An 18,001-nucleotide genomic window follows, 5' to 3' on the forward strand; every position below is an offset into this window, starting at 1 on the left:
TCCATTTACATTTTTTGCTGTTATAAAACCTCAGATTATAACATTAACTAGGTATTTAAAAGTAAGGGTATTGCAATGAGGATTTAAGTCTTTTTTTTATTCTTATCCTTTTATGCTACTGCTAAAAAAAAGAAATGTTATTCTTATTACTCTAGTTCACATTGTTCCACTGTCCAGTTAACATGGGTTTTCCTCAGTTTAATGTTTTCAAAATTATTCAAATTTCAAAAACTTTTTTTTTGTAGAATTTTTACATTTATATAAGATTTTTCACAATTTGCACTTCTCCAGATATCTTAAATGAAAATTCCCTGAAGCTGATTTCTAATCTCTGATTCATATATATTTATACACACGCATTCTATAGACATTTTTGGAAACTAATATCAAATATAAATTGTATGTTAAAAAAAAAAAAAAAAGAAGGAACCAATATTAAATATTTAAAATTCGCAATCATTTCTTGAATCTTTAACTTCCTTCTTTTGATTCCTGATATAAAGAAATTGAAACTCAAATACATTTCTTTTTAAAATTATAACTGTTGAATTAAGATAAAATTATTTCAAACCTTTCTTATGTATTTGACAATTAAAATGGATTAGATCTCAAGTTCCTATATACATTATTGAAAAAGATAATAAAAGCTAAGTTAATAGGAAAAAAATCAAAATTAAACCAAATTAAAAAAAAAAAAAAATCGAGGCCTGAAAACTTTCTCAAGGGTCACCCTCAGGTAGGGATTTTTTCTATGAAGGAATGCAAACTAAACTGTAATATCGATTCCTCGTGACCCGAAAATCCTCTGAAATTAGGCCTCAATTCATCTGTGTTTTAGTAGTAGCTGCATTTGTGCTCTCTAAATACTATGGTGCTTTTTCTGTTCCGTTTTTGGTTTTAGTTTGAATAAGAAATAATTTTTAGTTGCGATTCCAAAATTATTTAGTTTTGTTTCCAAAATATTTTTAATTTTAGATATAGTCAATTGAAAAAGATATAGGTTATAAAATATCACATAGAAAAATATTCTGCACAAATATTTTTTTAAAAAAAGTAAGTCCACATAATTCCCGATTAATTACGTGATTCTTATTTCAGCTGCAGACAATTTTACTTGTGCAATTCAGAAAAATGTTTCTAGAATAAAATCAGTTAAAAAACTTATTGTTATAATTGGTAAAAGTTATCGTGCCATAAAATACTTTCCTCTAAATTCATATATGAAAGTTATTCAAAAATGGAGTTTGAAATGAATTGCCAAATGTATTGGTTTATATATATTAGAAGCCATACTATTTGGGTTTTAATAATTTGCTAAAATTGTCTGACATTATTGTAAAAATTAATATCAGACAATTAACTGTTCAACCATTTTAATTTCATTTTTATAGATCTTCAGTGTTCAGTATTACAATGAATTATCTAACATGGTAAGCTTTCATTTTTTAGTTTTATTATGACATATTTTGAGAATAAAATGATGAAATCAAAGGCCTTTAAATAAAAGTTAGGATGCAATTTTTTTTTTGGATGATAATGGATCAAAAATAAAGTTTTGATATTGCTTGCAATCTATTAGTAATAAAAAACTGAAATAAGAAATTTAGTCATATGATTTATTTAATTTTTTCATAAAAATTTATTTATCTATAATTATATATATATGTACACAACTTTTACAATAATTTACACTTATTAACATATAGACAATCTTTATAAGTACAAATCTCACACTGAGATATGTGTAAGCAAGAGCTATTCATACAGAATATCTACAGTTTCCATAAAAACACTTTATATAAAAATATTTTACTAAAATACACTTTAAATAAATTTTGATTTTGCTTAAAATCAAAAAATGTCTGGAGAGTCTGAAAAGTTTCTATCCCAATAAGTCCCTTTATAAGACCAAAATTCTTCTTTAGCATATGGATGTGGTTTAGATTCAAACCATCTAAAATGAAAATAATAATAATAATTGTATAAATGGAAGCTGAAGATAAAATAAACAGCATAATTATTTAAAGATGGATTTGTAAATTCAAAGAACAAGAAAAATAACTAATATAATTGTAATTTTTCAACATCAACAAGTTAAGACTAAATTGCTTATATTATATACATTGATTAAAATAATATTCTTATCATTGATCTATTTAAATATAAATAACTGTCTTATAGTTTGCATTATAACAAATAAATATCTTTACAATTTTATGTAAACATTCTTATACAATGGCTTGGGATATGGACTTATAAAATAAATTAACATTAATTAATCAGTTTTTAATTTTTTCATTTTATTAAAGTTCTCCTATTCTTGTCTATTAAGACAAGAATAGAACTAATGATTTCTATAGATAGGTGAACAAATATTTTTGCAAAACATAACAATCTTTATATAGATTGCAAATATTAAGGATTTTAAAAAAAGGCAATAACAAATCATTTAGATATTATTTCATATTATTTGATATTCTTGCACTGCTCAGGATAATACCTTAATAATTTATTATTCATATAATATTTAAGTAAAAAAACTTTTATATACAAAATATTATAAAATAAAAAATCTTGTAGTTTGGAATTGAAATGAGAATATTATATCATACTGTTTTTATAACTTGCAAATCCTAAGAAAATGCACTCTAACAAACACTCTTAAAAAGTCACTAATTTCCTATAAATAAATTTTTTAAAAGAATGGCACGAAAATTAACTAAGCATTATGAATGACTGGAGGCAAGAGATTTAAAATATTTCTATTTCTACTAATAACAAAGAAAAATGTGTATGTTTGTTGATGCTCTACACTATAGACTGACTTAGATATATCTAATAGTGCACATTTTGGAGGGTTAAAAGTGCACATTTTGGAAAAGCTTTAAAAAAAAGTGGAATTTTGACATTTTTCTATGATAACCCTAGAAAACATTGCACTAAACTGATTTTTGTATCACTCGATAGCTTAAAAAATTACCTTTTTAATGATGCTGATTTTGTTGAAAAGCAATTATCCCCCTTAAATTCTAACATTCATTGTTCTATCAAAAATTTATTTGCTTAGATTCTTTTTCCATCGTTGAAAGCTAAGGAAGAAAGCATTAATGTAGAGGACCTAATGTCTGATTTTAACAACACTGTAACTTCAATTTCTTATTTTTCATGCAAATTAAATAAAATCTTTCTTCCTTAGTATTCAACAATTCTAGATAACCTAACAATTAAATATTTGATTAAAAATCAAACAGTGTATTTTAATTCAATAAAATATCTTTTAAAATTATGTAAAAAAAGAAAATTTGTTAATATGGCCAAAATTTAAGAAAATTACTTAAAATTTAAAATAATATTAAAAAACAATTTTGTGTATAATCTTTACTAAATTATTGCGGAAAAATGCCAAAATATTACTTAATTTCTTCATTTAAATTCTAATTACGATTTGATTAAAAAAAGGTTCACATTAAATCATTATTAAGTACACTATCTATCTAAAAATGATTTTCTATGTAACAATTTTGCAAAATATAGTGCTCATTTATCAAAAATAATCATGTTTCAATCTATAGCATATATTATGGAAAGGAAACTATTTTTTAAGACTAATTTACAAAATGAATAACTCATAAAAGCTTTATCCAGTTGTTTTTTTTTGTGTGTAAAAGTTTTGGGTTTTTATTGAATACCTTAACCAACCATATATTATACTTAATATAAAATTATGTATTCTTTTTTTTTTTCATACAGCAAATTCATATTTCCTTTCTCTCCATTATACACAATAGATTTCAATATAATAAAAAATACTTAATGATTTCATATGCAATCTTTTTTTTAAGCATCATATTTTATATTGAATGACAAAATTATTCACTAGTATTTTTAGCATGTTCCCATTTCTTGAACCTCACAAACAATATTGTTTTAATTTAATGCTTATCTAAGAATTGGTTTTCACTGTATGGTGCATGAAAAAACAGTAAGTAAATCTGAATTCTTGTTGAATTTCATAGTATGAACTGTATAATATTGGTTCAAACTGTCATAAATCAAACACATGAACAGCCAGAATATTAACAGTTTATATAAATAAGATATAGAATTTTTTGACAATAATTCTAAAATAATAACAATTTCAGCACTCTTATAGAGCCTTATAGATATAAAGAAAAAAGGTAAATGGTTTTGAGTCTGGGGTCCAAAAATCAGAATTTGGTTTTAAAAAGTTTTACTTTTGTATTTTTAATCCTTAATATGAAGATGTTTATTAACACTGAAGTTACACATATATTGATTTATCAGCTAATTTTAAAGGAAAAATAAAAGGCAGTTATCATGTATTAAAATTCAGACAATCATTATACAATACAAGTATTAAAGAAAATTGAATATGAGTAGAATTTAAAATTTATACAAGAAAGTATATAAAAAAGGTTTTCTAGAACTCAAACCCCACATAATTCAAATAAACTAACTACAAAATTAAATAAGATTTTTCTAAATATATGTGTTAAAATTTGAAAATACTTTCAAATCATACAATAACAGTAAATTTACTTACAATGGATACCAAGTAATCTTATCTCTCTTTCTAATTTTTCTAGTTTCTCTTTGTTTTTCTTCTAATCTGTTCTTTTCAAAAGCTGCTCCATCTTAAAGATAAAGAAAAAAAAATTATAATTTTTAACATATAACACGAAGAGAAGACAATAAAAATAACAAAAAATTTATATATTATCAATGAATTATTTTGGCTGAAACTGAAATGTAAATGCTATTAAACCTAAGAGGAGAAAACATAAAAGAACATATATGTATGATATATCATATCCTTTTTTGCAGTTTAAATATTCAAAAGGCTCCTTATTTATTAACAGAAAGTTAAGTTCTTCACACAAAATCAACTTTCTGAATGAAGGATTGCAAGCAATCTAAAACTTATCAAATATTACATTTTTCAGTTAACAGCAATTCATAACGTAGAGGAATATCTTTTCTTACAAGCCTTCCCTTAATGCTTATTTTGACCTAAAACAAAAATTTAATGATCGAATTGGATACATCAAAATATAAACATCTGTTAACATAGTTTTAGTAAAAAATTCAGTTTTATTGTGATTTAGGTAAAAAAAAAAAAAAAAAAAAAAAAACCAATATGGTCATACAAGACTGAGATTACAAACAGAAATAAGAAAAGCCTTTTCACATGCATAATTTACAAAGTAGACAGCTTGTTACAAATATACTGGGGGGAATTTCAGCTCAAATAATTCATATGTTTGAAAAAACCCATTTTAATCACCCATTAATTTCAATTTAAATTATTATTTTAATATTATAAATAATTATGAAGACTGTGGCTACATAGTTCTATTATCTATTCCCCCCACCTCCCTTGAAAATGTGTATGATTAAGAGATGTTCTCATTACTTGAAAAATTAATCCAAATTCCAGAAAAATTGTGGTGTTTATTTTTTACTGTCTTGGAGTCGTGAATAATACAAATATCCTTTAGCCATGTTGTGATCGCAGAGATTGAAATAATAAATTATCTCTGAAGTTTAGTTTAGATGCAGCTATTCTACAATTCTAAAGAAAGAGATGTAGATACATTTACTAAACTACAAAAAGATGAAATATTAATTACAAGACAAAAAGAATCTAAAAAAATGATAGTTTAAAAAATATTCCACTTGGTTTCATGTAATATGTAATAATTAAGGCAAGAGTTATATCTAATTTAATATAGAGTTATTAAATATTTAAAACATTTTTATAGAGTAAATATGCAATTAATATACCTATATCTCCTTCTTCTAATTTTCGAATATCAGGTCGAAGTCTAGAGTCGGTTGGTGGTAAAATTTCTTTCATATCTTCATGAAACTCATTTAATGCCATAGCAAATTGTGTGAAATTATAATACTGAAAAGAAAATTATTCATTATAATCTTAAAAGTTATAATGTAAACCTTTTTATTGATATGAACATTGTATTAGATAGCTCAGTAAAATAAAATGATTCAATAAAAGAAAGATCTTTTAAAAAGATTATAAAAAAAACAACATTCATAATGTTTCTTTCAAGAAATAAAAAAAGTAAGTCTATATTTTATTTTGAAGAAGTGATTTGATTTAAATGGCACATAGTTTTAATTTAAATATTAGAAAAACTTACAAATTATACAAATAAATATCTTAAAAATACAAGTAGGGTAAAAGATTTATTAAAAAATAATGCAATTCAATGAAAACTATTTATTCCCTACATTTTCATTATGAAAACACCCACAATCATCAGATATTCTATTTAATAAACTAAATGGTGTCATTTAAAAATAAAAAAAATATATATGTACCAATATTGAAGATTAAATGTTAGCAAACTATTGTAAAGATTTTAAATGTATTATTAGTATTTAAAAATTGTTAAAATATATTTACTAAACAAAATGTCAAGTAATCAGACAAATAAGTTATAAGACAAGTTTTCATTCATTTATAGCACCAAGTGCTGAATTTCTTGGCAATATTTTAATCACATTCTATGTTTATTTATTTTGTAATTTAATTTAATCTATTGTATACTGATTCTATTGTATTTATAGTATTTTTAATGAGAAATTAAAAATTAGTTTTGTAACGAAGATAAGTTTCACATGTATCTTCTCATAGTCAAGAACTGATAAAAGTGTTTTCGCAAATTGAATTCTGATACCTGTAAGCAAAAAAAAAATCACCAGCTTTATTATTACTCTTCCATTTAAAGTTAAATCAATTTCCTGTAATTGTATTAAAAATTGTGAATGATAATTGGAAAGTAAACTGAATGAATTGCAGCAAGTATAACACAGCTGTTACTTTTATCTAGTGTAATTATATTGCCTTTTCATTATCTTATTAGTTTATATACAAATAAAAATTATAAAAGTCATCAAAACGCATTTGATTAAAAAAAATTACTTCTGAAGACCATTCTGCACGAGGATCAGCTTCCCATACCACTGTATATGGCAAATCTTCCAGGGACTGATATTCATTAGTTTTGTCACCATTTTCCACAGGAGCCTGAAAAAGAATAGGTAAAATTATTACCTGTATTACATTATAAAAAAAGGTGAAAAAAAAAAAAAAAAACTAAAATATTATAAATCAAATTTTTTATCTATGGAGTACACTTTTTTTTTTTAAAGTTCATTTTCTATGACATGTATGTTATAACTTCATGGTTCCATTAAATCTTTATCGTACAACTGAATCTTTTTAATGGAAATAGTCCCATAACACCATAGTGTAATTAAAAATGTAATTTTTAAATAATTAAAATTCTAATTAAATTTTTTAAAAATCACTCTGAAATGCAAATTTGTATCCTTCCAGATATATAGTCCCAAATTTGATATCTGTGGGTCAGATAGTCTGGCTTGTAGATCATATACACATGCACATATGCATATACACATTCATTATTATTATTGATATAAATAAATAGCAAGAATTATTTTCAATAAAAAAAACCCAAACAGAACTTATAATAAAATTATTACAAACATTAAAGTAACAGAAGCATAATTTTGAATCTTATAGAAAAGATTTTGAAATAACGTTATTAAGTCGTAATTTTACCTTTTCTTCAGTTTTACAACATGATCAAAGCTAAGAATTTAATTTTTAAGATTTAAATAACAATACTAATACTAATCATTTTATTCTTATTAAAATTTAAAAATCTGGAAAATGAACAGTTTAAAAAAAGATCTTTTGTTATTAAATCAATATAGAATTTCTTTAGTTAAAAACTTAATTTTGTGTTTGATTCAATATGCATACACACAGCAGATTACAAAAAGAAATAAAGAGGATTCTTATTCTAAATTTCAACTGATTTTATTATGATTGAAATTAAAATCTGAAATAGTAACCTTGAAAGCTCTAAATTAATTTAAGTTTCAAAACCAAAATGCATCAAATAAAATCATACTTACTGGCACACTTTTTTTTCGCTGAAATTTATTTAAAATACTATTTTCTTTTTGAGGAGATGAAGTTCGACCATCACTCTGTGGATTTATATCTTTCAGTCTAAGATATTCATCATAATATTGACAATCCAATTTTCGAATAAAACTAGTCCATTTACCGTATAAAAAGGAAAGTTTTGTTTTTCTGAAAAGAAAATTAGTGAATAATCTTTTTAAAAATAATTAGAAAAATCATTAAATTAAATTAAGATATATTAATTGGCATGAAGTTTTTATTCATACAAACAATGTGAAAAAAAGACTATAATGCTATATCTTGCAGATATGCAAAATATTTGATCCATAAGCGATTTATATTGCAACATATAAAATTTTTATTAAAAGTAAAATTGAATACAGTTTTTAAGAAAAAAAAATTAGAAGATGTGTTGAGACAAAAGTAAGATTTCTTAATAGGCAAAGATCATAATTAAAAGCATGACTATAAAAAAGAATTCACCTGATAAATACTGAAATTCATATTATGAAACAGAACTAATATAATCAACAAAATAATTTTGCATCTGTTTTATCTTTTTGTATATCAAATATATCTGTTTAAAAAATGAAAACTATAGATAAAAAAGTGACAATGCACATAGCAACTACAAAATAATTAAATTAACAATTTATGTAAAATATGCTACCTTTGGTGAATAGCATGCTTGTCCAAATTATTCATTTTTTCAGGCAGTTAAATATTAATGGGGAATGCATATTTTTTAATCTTGCTATTTTTATAAAATTGAAAAACATGAATTTAACTCTTCATAAATAAAAACAAATTAAAAATGAATAAATTACACAAAATTAAAACAGAAGTGGAAATCCTACTTCGGAATTAATGTCCAACGAAAGCATTTTTTCTTTTTAAATTATTCATTTTAATATTGGCAACAGAAGTGATTGAATATTTTGATAGATGACATGGCTATTTTCATAAGAATATAAAATTAACAAAACATTGAATTAAAAATTTATTAAAATAAAGAAAAAATTGTGCAGAAATAAAATTGATACCATCAAAATGGTAATTTTTTAAATTTTAAGATATCAATTCACAAAACAAGTTTTTGCATTAAGTTTAAAAGATTTGGTCATCATTTTATATATGTCATAGCAATTACTTATCTGGGAAATGATTCTGCATATTTTCGTGCTAGATTAAACTTTGTTTGATACCTATTTCTTGATTTCTTTTACACTTTCTTTTTTCTGAATGAACAGAGTTTTTGGTAAACCCTATTCACACAGTATTAAAGTATTTCTAATAATATTTTACAGTTGTGAAGTATTTCTTCATCAATTAGTGAAGCATGGAACTACATGTAGCTGTAAAAATATTCAATAAAACAATCTGAAATGTTCATATAATGATTTATTTACTCTTAACTGTTGCTTTTGGCAATATGTAAGAAGAGCAATTGCTGTGCCATGCACTTTAGCATTATATATAGACTATTAAAAACTAATTTTGTATAGACTATTAAAATTCCAATACATTATTAAAAAATACTGTATCTATTAAAGCATATAAAAAAACTTACTGTTTATCAAAAATGAAACCTTCTACACAGTTTAAATCCTTGCTGTACCAGCCTGCAGGTTTAAAATTCAATTCAGCAACCAAGCCATTCGTATGGCAAGTTATTTCCATTATTCCACACTAACAAAAAAAGTCAGTAAGTTAAATAAAATAAAAATATAGAACAGGCTTAAAGTGATGTAAAATTCTTTATTTAAACTACAAAATCCATTTTTAGTTATTTTTTGAAAAAATCAGTGAACATACTTGCTCCATCCAAAGCTTTCCAACTATTATATTATGTACACAAGTGGTAACACCAGTCCACGTATATGTTTCATTATGCCTGAAACATCATATTTAATTTCAACAAAAATTCTTTATGAAATGAAGGTATTTACATAATTAAAAAAGCATTTCATATCTGCCTTTTTATTTTTTTAAAATGTAGCACTTAACCCTGCCACTTCTCCCACCTCAAGAAAGATTAATCTTATTAGAGCTTTTAATTTACTTCGTTTATTATATCTAAATACTATCTACAATTTTTTTTAATAAAAAATATAATACTACAGTCTTTATATATGAGAGGCAAAGAATAATAAATGTTGAGTGTGTAAAAATAATACAAAAGGATTAAAATTTTTACTATCGATATCAAAAGCAAATATTCATTTAAAAAATTAATTTTTCAACTTAATTTTATTTTCCTGCAAAGATTACAAAATTTAATTATATCCTTTCTTGCATATTCTTGCTTGAATCTAAAATATGTAGACCTATTTCTAGAATGTTTAATAAGTTAATAATATGCCTAAAAAGTTTATCAACATTGCTTTATTTTATAAATAAATAATACGACAGAGAAAATAATAATTTATCACATTTTTTTAAACAGTTGAACATAAATTCACATAAAAAACATATTAAAGCTTAATTTTTGAATATCTGTATTAAAAGAATGGGTAAAATAATTCAAGTTTAAGGGTAATTTCAAACTACCTCATTTTTTAAATGCCATGCATTCTATAAAATGACTAATAATAACCATACATACTTCAGAAGTTTGACAATAACTGTTCCTTCTGGTTTAACTTCAACAGATCTAGCCCACAATTTCAGTTTGGGATGTATTGCTCCAGTGAAAATAAAATGTGGTGAATCTGCATGAAATGCAGTTACAGGAGGGTGATGACTGACTTGTTCTGTTACTATTCTGAAACCATCACTTTCTTTACTAAAAAAATAAATAAAAATCCCAATAAGACTAAAAATAAACTGCATGTGAAATATAAATATGAATATTTATAATTTATCAATGAAACAATAATTACCAAATAAGTTCATAAGTTTCACCTAACAAAGGGTTAAAAGGCTTCCCTAATCTGTCCCAATTAGAAGATATACAAGCCACAGCAAAAGCAGAGACATACTAAAATTAAAATAACAGATTAACATGCAAATAAGATTACACAATTCTTAAAAATTTAAAACCTTCAAAAGTAAAATAAATAAATAAATTACTATTTCAAAACAACCAGAATTATTAAAAATGTTAAGCAGAAAGATTTGAAAACCTAAATGGAAACATATTATTTTAAACAATATCTAAAAAAAGGTTACATATTGGTTAAAAAAAATTAGATATCAATACATAATCTTGTAAATAATATCCTTTGCATCATACAGTATACATTCATTATTAAATCTTTAAAAAAATAATGAAGTCCTTTGGAAAAGAAAAAAGTAAGCCATCAATTAAATTGATTAGTACAGACAAAGAACAGTTAAAAAAAATAAGCAGAACTAGATACACATAGATCGAGTTGAAGGAACTTAAAGCTTTGGATATTTTTTTTAAACAGTGACAGTACAGAAGTAACAAAACATTTGGAATTATAAGAACAATTATGAAAAATATTGACTTTTATAATGTAAATTATTATATCTGTTTAAAAAAATTATTCATGGATCAAACTGAAATAAAATTTATAAAATAAGAAAGCAGTTCATGGAAATTTATTATATATATATATATTACCTCCATCCGTTTCAATGGATCATCTGAAGTATTTGCTTTTTCTAGGAGTTCAAAATATTCTATATTCTCACACAATCTTTGTAGGAAACTTAAAGGTTCGTTAAAAACTACTGGCATAGTTATTTTTGAAAGTTCCTGAAAAAAAAAAAATTACAATTAGTACAGAATTTAATTTATTTCAGAAAGCAGTTTATTTTATGACAATTATTGACTGATAATTTCAAATGTATACTTATAAAATGTCACTTATATAAGTACAGAGCAAATTTTATACGAGAATATGTATAAAAATATTTTTTCTAACAAACTATGTAAAAAGGTATTTCACTATATGATTATTTCCATTTTTGTTATAAGCTTTCAAACTATGATATTCTGGCAACCGTGAAAAATGCTGCAGTGGAGAAGAAAATTTAATGAAATTAATTTATTCCCTTCCACACATTAAAACACTGCTAGTTGCCTTGGTAAGCAGCTAGTTCAAAAGGAACATTTTAGTTTAAAAGGAATATTTTAGAACAGTTTAGTTTCAATTAAATCTCTTAAGCATCACTGAATATTTATAATTCTCTCAATGTATTCCTCTCAAAGTATTTTTAAGCATCAGACTGTAATATTAAAATCATGTTATTTTAATAGAATTACACCTATTCTATTTATTCTGACGAATGGAATTGATTCCCTTGCTATCATAGTTTCATCAAAATCTTAAGTAACCAGGTAACGTATTTCAAAACAGATTATCTTCAATAATGATGTAATTTCATTTTTCGATTCTAATATTAGAATTACATATGTAAACTGTACAGATAATTAATAGAATTTTTCTTCCTCAGTTTTCAACAATAAAAGAAAAAGACATGATTAAATTTGTAATGAAACAATGAAAAGAGTCAGCTTGAATTCCGTTGCAATAATGAAATTTAGTGTTGAAAGCTATATATTTGTTCAGTTTTCATTAATTTCAGCTGCATTATTTCCTTTTAAAAATAATTTGCAAAACATTTAACAAATTAAAGACATTTTTATACAGCTTATTAAAACGAATGCTTTTTTGTCTCTTAACTGAGTGATTGGCATTTTAATATTTTTGATTGTACTTTTAACTTTAATCAAAAATTACATTTTACCATTTCCTCACAAATAAGCACAAGTTTTGTTGCAAATGAATAATGTGGTAAATAATAGTAAAGAAATTCACTGATTTTATAAAAAGATCAGCAAAGTTTGCACAATCAAAAGTTTTTCCCTTTTCCCGGAATAATCGATGGGAATCAAAAACCAAACTAATTTCTTCTCTTTCTTTATTAAAATAAATAACATTTAAAACAAAATCATTTAATGCTTACTTAAATTAAAAAATATCAAACTTAATTATATTATTTGAATTAAATACAGAAAATATCAATAACATACTTTGCCAATACATTGTTTCAATATGCTCCACACGCTAAAATCATTTCTAGAGAATTGAGGCACTGGTAATGTCATTCTAAAAAGAAGAAATATTGCACTTTTATATATCATGGAGAACAATGAAATTTCACATATTTATAGGTAGAATTTCATTGGATAGGTATTATATGATACATACTTAAATTCTACAATATAAGTATGTATCCTATAATAATACAGCATTCTTCAAAAAAGAAGGAACAAATTTTAAATATTTCTAATAAATGACAATGAAGACCTAGAATGAATGCCAACTGATTCACTGGAAAGAGGAAAGTTCAAAGTTTTTTCCCTGCATTCAACATGAGTTCAATGACAAATATCAAATTGGAACCCATTTTTTGCTATGTGTGAAGTAACCAATCCCTGCTGAATTAGAACTGCTGTAAAAATCTTAAAGAGTATAGTTACTGGTTTAAAGGACAAGCCATGCCATTAAATGCAATATTTAAATTAAAAAAAAAAAAAAAAAAAAAACACCTGCTTTTTTTATTATTATTATTATTTTTTTTTATGGATTTTCTATGGTTATGATCAAAAGAAATGCAGATACGATGAACAACATTTTCTTCTAACGTGTGAGGATAACTAGAAACTTTTTGTGTTGCATATATAATAGTCTTCTATAAATTTCTTATCCCAAATGTAAACCTGGTTAGGAAAAGGTGGCTCTTTGTTAAACTTTCAATGAAGCACACATTGTAATTAACAATATAATTCATTCATTAACATACTTCAACATACAAAATGACTTTTGCTGAGGCATTGCTATGCTCTCATATACAAACAATATTGGTTTTACCTGGATTATCCACAAGTAAATAAAAATCTCAATCCAGTGACATTTATGTTTATATCTATCTATTTCTCCTTTTAGAAATAAATGCTTTAAATATGTTCAATCTTTTTGAAAAATCTTGTACCTGTAATGAGCTATGAACTACACAGAATATTTAGAAGTAAAAATAAACTGAATATAGTAAAGTGGTAATAATATAATAATACCAAAATTCCATATACTTACAAAATTGCAGTTTATATGAATATTAATTATAGGATATTGAACAATATAAAAAATTTATAATACACTCCTCTGTAGATAAATTTCTTATATTGCAAGATTTCTAGTAACATGCATTTATTCAAAGCATATTTTTTTATCACTAATAATGCAGTTCTAATTTCTATTAAATATTTTGCATTTCACTGCATTTACTCTAAAATAACTTTTTAAAAATCATTACAAAGTACCAAAAGTTCTAATTAAAGTTAACTAACATAATAAGAACTTTTATGTGTTTTTTAACCATGCTTAAAAATAATTAGGTTTTTGTTGGCCTACTCCTCATATTAAATATCAATGAAGACAAAATGCACATCATATGGATGGCATGCAGGCACATTTCAAGTTTATTTCAACTTCAACACTTTTAACATACATTGATGTTCAAGCAGTACTTTTGTACCAATTGCTGACCTGGCAATTACAGTAATTTCCAATACATTTGAATTATCAGATACAGAGAAAATCAATCTAATTAAAGAAATGTTTGAAAATTATTTTTTGCTCAAGTTAAATAAGATCTACAGAAGTTAGTTCCTCAATTGTTTAAAAGGCAAATAATAAGTTTTTGATGCACATGAAAAAGTTGAAAACTCAAATAATGGTGAGCTCTTTAAATAACTAATTGCTTGATCAAACTTTACATGGAACACATGTTGACAAAGTTGGGTTCTCGTATTAACTAATAATAATACAAATAATATTATTACATAAAATAGACATTTCATGCGAGTGAATAAGCATCATATCAGTTGAAAATTTTTTAAATATGCGATAATAAAAAAAAGTGTCTGCTTTAAAACTTTCAATAAATGCATTTAAATATGTTACTTATTTTAAGCAAGATCTCACAAGTATTAAAGGAATTAAATTATATTGCCATTATAATCAATCAAATCACATTTGTATTTGTATTGTATTTAGCATTTTTTATATTAGAACTGTTAACAAAAGCAAACAAAGATACTTTGCAGATCAAAGCAAATTTAAATTGAAGGATATTGTTCATATAAAGACAAAGTTCCAGAAACATTAAAAAAATAAAGAAAAGATAAATGATAAATGAATCTAATTAAAAATTATTGTATTTGCTTGAATATATTGTATAACATCTTGATGCAAATTTTCAGACTTCAGATACAAAATCAAGTCTATCAATTATATGAAATATCAGAGTATTTGGCTTTAACCCAACAAATTTTCATATGGAGAAAATAAGTATTTGAATCTTTACAAATAATGTATGAAATAAAGAGAATGTATACAAAATATATACTTTCCAAGTTTTAAAATTGAACTTTAATATATAGATATATCAAAAACTCTATAAATATAGTTATAATGCCTTGCATTAAGAAAACAGAATATAAGGAGAAAAATATTTACCGCCCCCATTTAGATGGCACAGGTGTTGTTTCATTTTCAGATGAATCCATGGAAAATGAAACGTATTGCCCAGTTGTTTCAGTTGCACCCAGAGTTCCAGAATTGGAACTTGAGTCATCTTTACTGGATTTATTTTGGGAAGGGGAATAATCTGCAAATAAAATTGTGATAAGCATGTTTCTAACAAATAATAAATACATAAAACTTTCATTTTTCAAATATATTAAAATTCTACATAAAAGTAGTAAACAGGCAACTTTAAGGGGGAAAAATGATTATAATTATAATCATGGAACTCTGAACAGCAGATACACCCATTCTTAAAGGAATATTATATAAGTTCAATAGTTTTAATAACTTTTAATACATCTGTTTACTATCTGCTTTCTCAATTAAATTTTTAGAGTATAAAATGATTTTGAAAACAAAACTTTGGATTCTGAAATAAGAGCTTTATCATCAAACTAAGCAAACTGTAATTATCAGTTTGTCTTCATGTTTATTCATAAATTTTTGAGGGAAAGAAAACAGTGTGATGGTAACTTCATAAGCCAGAAAACAACCTCCAAAAAAGAGTGTACACTTTTGTCTAGTAGCTTTGTTACTCGGCTATAAACCCTAACGTTTCGAGTTCGAACCTCAAACTTGCACAACAGTTATAATAATTTCCGATAACAGATAATCTCATACAAAATAGTTTTCTATCATAAAATTATATTAAATTAGTTAATTTAAATAGGTAAAATAAAACTTAAGTCTAAATACACTTAATGGTATAAAAATAAGAGAATTTCTTTCTCGTAATTTTTTAAATGAATTAACTTGGGAACTAAAGTGAATAAAACCAGTTCAGCTATCACAATATTCAAGCAATTCATGTACTTACAAATTTTTAAAACTCTTATAATGAATAGGGATTGTTTTTTTACACCTCCCCTTTAAAAAACTAATGCTTTTCATAATGTTTAAACGAATATATATATATATCTCAAATTGCATAAACATCAAAAATAAGAGAACATAGGGGGGAAAAAACTGCTTTTAAATAATTAAAATATTTTAACCATTAATTAAATTTAAATAATATTAATTAGATTTCCTATAAATTTTCACAAAATGTAAATATAAGCTTTATAAACATGGAAAAAAAAATGCAACAGAAGAGCATGTCATACAGAAGATACATATTTTTTATATTATAATACTTTCGAAGAACACACAATTAAGTTCTTATATATTATAATCCATTGTTGAAAAATCCATGTATTATGAGAATTACACAAATATTCATGAGCTTCTAAAATTTATGGTAGAAATAAACTAATAAGTACAGATTGGGTCCTGCATTCTTTACAGTTACAATTGTTATTTCTACCTTTAAAAATCAGTATCTTAAATTTTAACACAAGGAAATATTTTTCTATTAATAATTAATCTCTGAATTTAGAATTTTTTAAAGAAATCAACCTCTGAAATAAATATAAAATTAGAAATTTTTTTGAGACCAATTTTTAAAATAAATCAAAAAAGTATTGCTATCTAAATGACAACTGGCTATAAAAAGAATTTCAATTCAAATCAGTCCAATGTTATATATATTTATATTTTATTTTGAAATGTGAAACATTCTTTCATATTTAAAAAGTTCCCCTCGAAAAAAAAAGCTTAAAAACTCATTCAATAATATAAAATTATAAAAAATATATACAATATTTTTAAATAGCATACATAATACTATTTTTTAAAGACTTTTTTTTCTTTCAATACTGCAATGCTAGTCTTGTGCAAGAAGTTAAAAAAAGAAAAGGAACAGATTAAATGTGAAATTAGTTATTTTAACAATAACTGCAAGAAAATCATTCATTGCAAAAAAGTGTTGATTAAAAATATTGAAGCAATTATTATAAAAAAAAAATATGGATTCTTGTTTTTTTAGTTTGAATTGGTTCAAGACAATAAATCCTCAAAGTATAGCTCCCTCCTACCAGAAGTATTTAACAACATACATTTATGAAATGCATAACTTTCAATTTAAAATGGTAGATAAAAATGTACACCGTTTTCATTGATTTTAATAATTTACACATGACGTGAATGATAAATTTAATTCCTGATAAGAAAAATACAATACATTTGTAATTAATAAAAATACTAATTAATTGTATTTTGCAAAAATAAATAAATGCAAATCCGTTTTATTCAATAAATATTTTCAAGCATTCAAAATGCTACAATATCAAAACTAAAACGACACAATTACAGTTTTATCTCTAACAAACAGTGATAGATACACCACGGAGTTTTCGATTTTCATAAAACATACAAAAAAAACACAACGTATATAAATACACTTACGCGACCACTCCCAACATTTAAAAAGGGAAAAAAGATCTTACACATTCTTTTTCCATAACAATAGTCTGAAACGATTACAAATGAATAACATTACTGAATTTTAAGATGTCGCTTTCGCTCTGTTTATTTCGGCTTAAAGCTTTCTGGGACC

At 24.2% G+C, this 18,001-nt stretch overlaps 1 protein-coding gene across 1 annotated transcript in view; it reads right to left on the reverse strand.

The window, feature by feature from the left end:
* Positions 1 to 1,641: 1,641 nt before the first annotated feature.
* Positions 1,642 to 18,001, reverse strand: part of LOC129965813 (oxysterol-binding protein-related protein 1-like) — a 69,580-nt gene continuing 53,220 nt past the window's right edge. The window contains exons 15-26 of the mRNA XM_056080019.1: positions 15,496 to 15,646; positions 13,008 to 13,083; positions 11,592 to 11,726; positions 10,885 to 10,982; positions 10,608 to 10,787; positions 9,818 to 9,896; positions 9,573 to 9,691; positions 7,990 to 8,170; positions 6,968 to 7,072; positions 5,806 to 5,929; positions 4,565 to 4,655; positions 1,642 to 1,954 (exon numbers count right to left, since the gene is read on the reverse strand). Coding sequence (XP_055935994.1) covers positions 1,852 to 1,954; positions 4,565 to 4,655; positions 5,806 to 5,929; positions 6,968 to 7,072; positions 7,990 to 8,170; positions 9,573 to 9,691; positions 9,818 to 9,896; positions 10,608 to 10,787; positions 10,885 to 10,982; positions 11,592 to 11,726; positions 13,008 to 13,083; positions 15,496 to 15,646 — 1,442 coding nt within the window. The 3' untranslated portion in view covers positions 1,642 to 1,851. The remainder of the gene's footprint in view (positions 1,955 to 4,564; positions 4,656 to 5,805; positions 5,930 to 6,967; positions 7,073 to 7,989; positions 8,171 to 9,572; positions 9,692 to 9,817; positions 9,897 to 10,607; positions 10,788 to 10,884; positions 10,983 to 11,591; positions 11,727 to 13,007; positions 13,084 to 15,495; positions 15,647 to 18,001) is intronic.

This window comes from Argiope bruennichi, chromosome 4 (assembly GCF_947563725.1).
Source record: "Argiope bruennichi chromosome 4, qqArgBrue1.1, whole genome shotgun sequence".
Taxonomy (NCBI): domain Eukaryota; kingdom Metazoa; phylum Arthropoda; class Arachnida; order Araneae; family Araneidae; genus Argiope; species Argiope bruennichi.